This window comes from Triticum urartu, chromosome 7A, assembly GCF_056163025.1.
Source record: "Triticum urartu cultivar PI428250 chromosome 7A, HENAU_Tu73, whole genome shotgun sequence".
In the NCBI taxonomy this organism is placed as follows: Eukaryota; Viridiplantae; Streptophyta; class Magnoliopsida; order Poales; family Poaceae; genus Triticum; species Triticum urartu.
This window is the reverse complement of record NC_141879.1, coordinates 41,518,514-41,525,181: the sequence shown is the minus strand read 5'-3', so window position 1 is coordinate 41,525,181 and position 6,668 is coordinate 41,518,514. Positions and strand designations below refer to the sequence as shown.

Genomic DNA, 6,668 nt, shown 5'->3' with positions numbered 1-6,668 from the left:
AGATGGGCCGGCCCGCTATAAAACCAAGTGTACAGGGGGGTGTGCGCCCTGAAACAAATGGCCTGTATTATTGGGGGTTGGGGTTGTACGACGCAGCTTGCTGACTTAAACACGTACGTACAAAGCTTAGACCAAAAGCTGCTGGATGTATCATTGGAAACTACACGTAGGAAACCTAGCCAGCTGAACTAGCGATAGGATTCATCGGACGGCCGCATACAAATGAGTGGTCAAATTAGCCTTGGAGATGCTCTCAGGGGGACCGTACAGGACAGATCAGCATAATGCAAAGCAGTGGTATAGTAGGATCAAGACCGGTATGACAACCAAGTTACTTGCAAGAACTGTCAGCAATGCCCTACGGCTACAGGCAAAATTTGCTTTCATTCATAAGTCCTTATCCTACCCACATAGAGCGAAACACACAGCATTACACCTTCATGCATCGATCTTCCATACAACATTCTAGAAGAGCGTGCGCTAACGCAAGTCGGAAAAAGAAAACCACAACCAGCAGTCTAAGAGCCTATAGCAACTAGCCATCGCGTAACAAACAGCGACCAGATGGTAAAATGGCATATGGCTACTCTTCTTGGCCAGACTCTTCCTTGTCGAGCTTGATCATGTCGTCGATCCTCACAATGGTAATGGCTGCTTCTGTGGCAAACTGCAGAGCAAAAAGGTATATGAGATGTAACATGGATCTCGGCATAAGCAATGTGGGTGACAAGCGAATAAGTTAACCAACCAACCTGGATGATCTTCACTTTGCTCATTGCTGGCTCGATCACGCCATGTTCAAGGTTGTTGCGGATTACACCTTTTGTCAGGTCAAGACCCATGCTGCAGCAAATTCAAACAAAGTTGAAAATGTGCAGTAGCAGAACAAAACAGAAAATGGACAAATATATTGAATTACGGAAGTAAAAAAATCTAGTAGCCATCACTGTTACCAAATTATGCATCTAGGTGCGCACTTCCCCAATGACAATTCAAAATTTAAATCATAAGTATTCTGGTACTCTACAAAAGAAAGCTCAAGTGGACACTGAGATGGATCTTGCGGTCTCCTGTACAGGAAACCGATGGCAATATTGTCTATATATCATTGCTCAACACTGCACATCTCAGCCCAGAGTGCATAACTATTTTCCTCAAGAGGGTGGTAATAGCCTTCAAGGCAAGGTTCACGAGTCGGTTCCAAGGTTGAGACTCATAGACTAATCGTGACTAGTGCTGGACTAATCGACATGGTACTGTAATACTCAACTATTAATACCTAGTAGTAGTATGTAGTACATACTAACAGTACAGTATGCAATAAAACCAGAAATGCAATGCGACGCTCGCCAGGCCCAGCCCAGCGCCATGCAGCACCCCCCCCCCCCCCCCCCCCGCCGCCGCCCCCCAGCGGGCCCATTTGGGCCCTAGTGGCCACCCTACTTAGCCGCCCAGTCACTGTAACCCTAGCTCCCAATTGATCCCATTGCCACCGCGAGCACCATCAGCACGGGCAGCACGAGCGCGCGACCCGCGCCTCCCGCCGGTCACCGCCATGCATTCTCCTCTCCTCTATCTCTCTTCCTTCTCTCTCGTCTCAGGGCCGCGCGCGCCTACGTGTCACGAGCTCTGGCCGGGCTGGGTAACTTATCACCTCAAAATTTTGATTTGCTCGACTAGTCCACACTAGTCTGTCGACTGCTCGACTCGACCAAGTAGTGTACACGAGATTTGTAGTCGACACTCAAGTTGCAACTCGTAGACTAGTTTGTCGACTAGTCTCGACTAGTCCCTCAACTCGTAATCAGTGCTTCAAGGCCTATGTAACAGAGCGGAGCCATAATCCGCTCAGATCTTTAACAGAGATAAATAAGTCCAAGTACCTTGATAAGTGCTGCTTATCAGCATTTGTTTGAGCTTTATTATGATATGCCCTAAGTTGTGCAACAAGGTCAGTTGCATCTTTTGCGGCATTAACAGCGAGGACCTATCATCACACAGCCATACTCACATTAGTATATCATCATGTGGTTCAGTATGCAAGTATCATATGTACGAAATATAACTGATCAAACCTTCGGTATGATCAACAAAGATTCTGCAAATTCAGCAATCGCCAGCTGTTCCCTGGATCCAAGAGTTGTAGCAAGATTCTCCAGGTACACAGATAATGCAGCTTCTACAGCACCGCCCCCAGCAACTACCTGCATGACCAATATACATGCTAAATACACTACCTACAAGAAAACAACAGCTTACAGAACTACATTCACCGACCAGGAAAGAAGATCTAATGTTAGCATATTATGCAAAATGGCGAACGAGAGATGCAGATACTACGGAATAAAGTGCTACATTCAAATGATGGCTTTTAACTGTTCCTATTCTCCTTCAAGCATGAAAAAAGTTCTCAAGAACGGGTATTGCAGCTTTTGGAAACAAGGCCTCAAAGAAAATTACAAAAAAAAAAAATTGCACTAGTATGGATCGGCAACAAACATGATATAGAAAAGAATCTTAAATATCAAAATTGGGAACGAGGAAGCAGCAGCTAAACTTTTAACTCAAAATCACACTTAGTAGCAAGAAAAATGGTAAACAAAGACAAAATAAGATTAATCTCACACACCACATAAATCATGACAACAGGGAACCAACAAGGCAACTACTAAAGCAACAGCAGAAGAAGGATTTACCGTATTGGATTCCAAAGTTCTCTTCACAATGCACAGTGCATCATGCAAAGACCGTTCAATCTCATCTAGCATGAAGTCATTTGCTCCTCTAAGTATAATGGAGACCTGCATAAAAGAAATGTAAGTGTGATGCCTCTAGCTTTGAAACTAATGCTTACATCATTAATCGTAGTATAGCTAGCTCAACATTGGCATGAAGATACATACTGCACTTGTATTCTTTGTGCCTTTCAACAGAATTATTTCATCATCAGAAATCCTTTCCTCAACAACCTCACTGGCATGTCCAAGGAATGATGGATCAAATGTTTCTTCACCCTCCATGTCAGCAAAAGTAGTCACCTGTAGGCTCTTATTACTTTAGGGTACTGACAAGCAATTCATTTTGGCTTGAAAAAGTAATTATTTTCATTATTACTTGGGAATATCAATGATAGAAGTTGTTTTTTTATTAATATAAAGTCATACTGTAATACTCCCTCCATGTCATTTTGGGACAGAGGGAGTAGATTGGTAAGCTGCTACGCTGGAATAGCATATATTCGAAACAGAAAATCATCAAATAAATGTATTCCAGTATTGCAAATTTAGTAATATTTCAACAAAATCAAGTCATGAATGAGATTAAAGACTGTAAATTATGAAAATACTCCTTGATCATAACTATCTAACCGGCAATATGAAGAAATAAGTCATACCATTGTTGCACCTGTAGCCTTGGCAACATGGCGCAAGTCCTCCTTGCGGACACGTCTTACTGCAATTGCTCCAGCCTCAACAAAGTACTAAAATAATGTTTCAGCACATGAGATTTAGTTAGTCAACAGGAAGTGATATCCACATACACCACAACAGCCCAGTACATCTTTTCAAATTCATAACAACCAAATCATATGAAACGAACACTTCTGAGGACAAACACTTGAGACTGAGTACTATTGACAGGGAACGGAAGGTAGCAGTGATATGATGATAACTGTAGTATAAAAGATTCTGCCGTAAGGCTAAATTAACAAACATACGATGCTAACTGTAGCATAACAGATTGTGTTTGCACCACCTCAAAAGTACCAGCAGCTAAGAAGAATGTGAAATTCAGTACTAACGTGGACAAGTTCAACCAAATACGTAAATTGTCTATGTTCTGGCAAACAGTATACAGAACTATATCAAGGATAGGAACAGCAATCTGACTCTACCTGAGGTATGAAAACGTACCTTCAATGACATATCATCAATTCCCTTGGTGGTAAATACAACATTAGCACCAGCCTTGAGAACTTTCTGAATTCGCTCCTTTGTTATGTCAGATTCTCTGCGGAAAGAAGCAAGGTGTTAGGTATATGATATTGGGTACCCTAAGATAGAAGATAAATTGATTGTGAATAGCGAAAAGCATGAAGACCTATCACAGGAAATGAGAAACAAACATGATAACTAAAAGAGCACATTCATTGAAGATTAATTCTGGACATAACAAAAGGAAATATATAATGAGATACAAACTACTCCTCCGTCCCATAATATAAGAAATGCATATACCTCTCACGGATCTTCTCAAGTTCCCTTGGATCGGATACAAGGACTTGAACACCCATTTGCATTTTCGTCTTCTGAAGGTTGAAATCAAGACAAGCAATTCTAGCAGGGGTTACTCTGGTAGGCATTCCTTGAGCTGCACGGCCAGTGTTCAGCGCATAACCATTCAGCAGGTAACTTTCCTTGGCACTTTTACCATGAGCTTTCAAAATATTAATACTCTGCAGAATAAAAAACAACCGTTTAGAAGCAAAATTGTAAGTGGCACAGATAACAATTCCCCTAACAATGTGTTGAACAAATCAAACATCATGTCCAGTACATAAGAAAAGAAGGCATTACAATATTAATACGGGAGAACAATTTTAAGTAGCAGTAGAATTGATTATATTAATATCATGTAAAAGACAGCCCAACATTAAGGTAGATGTAAGATTACTACACACTAGCACAATGAATATCAAGATGTCCAATACACCCAGCAGGAAAAGACCAATGGTGCATAAAGCAAAACAACAGCACAAACTGGTAGAATAAAAAATTTGCCTAAAGAGTCCACACAAGGGTGTAAAACTTGTATCTACATTCAGAGAGAAGGTAACCAGCAACCTAAATCTACAATTGCAATAGCAAAATTGACATGCCTTGACATATAGCAATTACGAATACAAAATTTTGATTTGATGTAGTATTGTAACCAAATGCACTTTGCTTACCTTGATTGGATACTTCACTTCTCCCTTGGAGTTTGTAGTCTTCACAGCTTGAACTGCTTCTACAACCTAAGAAACCACTGCCATGTCAATTAAATATCACATTGTTTTAGCCAAAACTAATGGAAAGACAACGGAACACATAACATTTGGTTCCAAATATGAGAAACTTGTCAGATAGACACCATAACATAGCAGCATTATCAAAATAAATAATAGACCGGCCAGCTGTAAATGCATGCATGGACTAAATAACTATTTGCGGTTCAACAAATGCCACCAAAATCAAATATATGACAACTATACCACCAGATTTCACTATTTCTGAGCTCCACTGTGCACAGATGTGTAAAAAAGAATGCATGATTAAGAAACCAGAAGTACACATGACCATAGGAACTTACCAGATTTGCAAAGAAATTACCATCCGTGGTAATCAGTTTCGAGGACATGCTAGTTTTAGCACAGTTAATAAGGGAGTCTTTTCCAAGTCTATCCACCTAAAAGTGTAGACGAATATTCATGTTAGCATGAGAGTGGGCATGGAATGGAACAGAGTTGTACTACAATTTGTTCTGCATAGAGTATTCCTTTACCTTGACAGACAGCTTTTCCTCAACATACTTGCAAGCTTCACGCATAGCAAGCTGGTAAGAGTATGAAGGTAGAAGGTAAGTATTAGTAATGTAAGACATTACATGTTTTCTTCAAAATGTTCAGTCAGAATGGAAGGGATACTGCTACAAACATATAATTATATAAGCTTACCCTGTAGCCACTAATAATAGAGGTCGGGTGAATCTTATTCCTCACAAGTTCATTGGCTCTCTGGCAAAAAGAAACAGAACAGCATGTGTGAGCACAAATAGCAGGGAAACTCATGAGACAAGAAAAAATTGCCACTAAAGCTCTTTCCATCACCTTGAGCAACTCTGCAGCAATGATGACGACAGAGGTAGTCCCATCTCCAACCTCCCGGTCCTGGAGCTCGGCCAGCTCCACGAGAACCTACAGACAAATGAAACCACAGCAAAATGTAAGAACAAGGCAACGGTTCACACAAGACAAGGTCAGCTATGGCTGCCAGGCATCATTACCTTGGCGGCCGGATGCTCGACCTCCAGCATCCTCAAAATGGTGGCCCCGTCGTTGGTGATCGTGACATCACCAATATCATCCACCAGCATCTGCAGGTCGCATACGCTAACTTAGCAGATTGTAAGAAGGTGTTTCTAATACTTATAGGGGATCCAACACCTATCTATCTATTTCACTGATCCTGACGACGCAACTACCGTACTTGACTAGTTGAGTAACAGGGCGTCGATTACAGAGTGGGAGGGGAGGGGAGGATACCTTGTCGAGCCCGACGGGGCCGAGCGACGACTTGACGATGTTGGCCACCGCCTGGCACGCCGACACTGCAGCCAGATGAGATTGAACGGCAAATCAAACCTAGATCTCGCAGCACGCCACGCGATCCCGCGGCGCGAAAAGCGGGAGGGGGGGGGGGGGGGGGGGGCGTTACCGTTCTGGGTGCGGACGTCCTGGCCGGACTGGCGCTCGCCCATGATGTCGGGGACCTGGGCGGTGATCGCCATGGCGGCGGCGGCGGCGGCGGGGAGGGCGCAGTGGGACTGGAGAGTTCGAGAGGAGGGAGCGAGGAGCTCTCAGCGCTCGAGGGAATGGGGTGGGAGCGGCGGCGCTAGGCTTCGGTGTG

General features: G+C 42.9%; 1 protein-coding gene across 2 annotated transcripts; it reads right to left on the bottom strand.

Moving 5' to 3' along the window:
* Positions 1 to 345: 345 nt before the first annotated feature.
* Positions 346 to 6,668, bottom strand: LOC125520199 (T-complex protein 1 subunit alpha). 2 transcript variants are annotated; one of them, XM_048685039.2, is made up of 17 exons: positions 6,477 to 6,668; positions 6,305 to 6,369; positions 6,046 to 6,135; positions 5,870 to 5,956; positions 5,717 to 5,776; positions 5,545 to 5,595; positions 5,353 to 5,448; positions 4,952 to 5,017; positions 4,239 to 4,456; positions 3,915 to 4,011; positions 3,395 to 3,481; positions 2,904 to 3,038; positions 2,697 to 2,801; positions 2,076 to 2,204; positions 1,884 to 1,987; positions 753 to 843; positions 346 to 667 (listed from the first exon to the last, which is right to left on the bottom strand). In XM_048685039.2, exons 1-17 carry the CDS (start codon positions 6,547 to 6,549, stop codon positions 584 to 586), a joined length of 1,638 nt encoding a protein of 545 aa, XP_048540996.2. In that variant the 5' UTR covers positions 6,550 to 6,668; the 3' UTR covers positions 346 to 583. The 2 variants fall into 2 exon arrangements, with proteins under 2 accessions (XP_048540996.2, XP_087390612.1); XM_087534486.1 differs by having other exon boundaries at positions 5,717 to 5,956.

What these genes read in the sequence shown, in the direction of transcription:
- LOC125520199 (XM_087534486.1), bottom strand. Translation starts at nt 6,549, where the DNA reads ATGGCGATCACCGCCCAGGTCCCCGACATCATGGGCGAGCGCCAGTCC. An exon ending in GGACGTCCGCACCCAGAACG is followed by an intron (nt 6,370 to 6,476) that starts GTAACGCCCCCC and finishes ATCTGGCTGCAG; the next exon opens with TGTCGGCGTGCCAGGCGGTG. An exon ending in GAACTTTGGAATCCAATACG is followed by an intron (nt 2,205 to 2,696) that starts GTAAATCCTTCT and finishes TTGGTCATGCAG; the next exon opens with GTAGTTGCTGGGGGCGGTGC.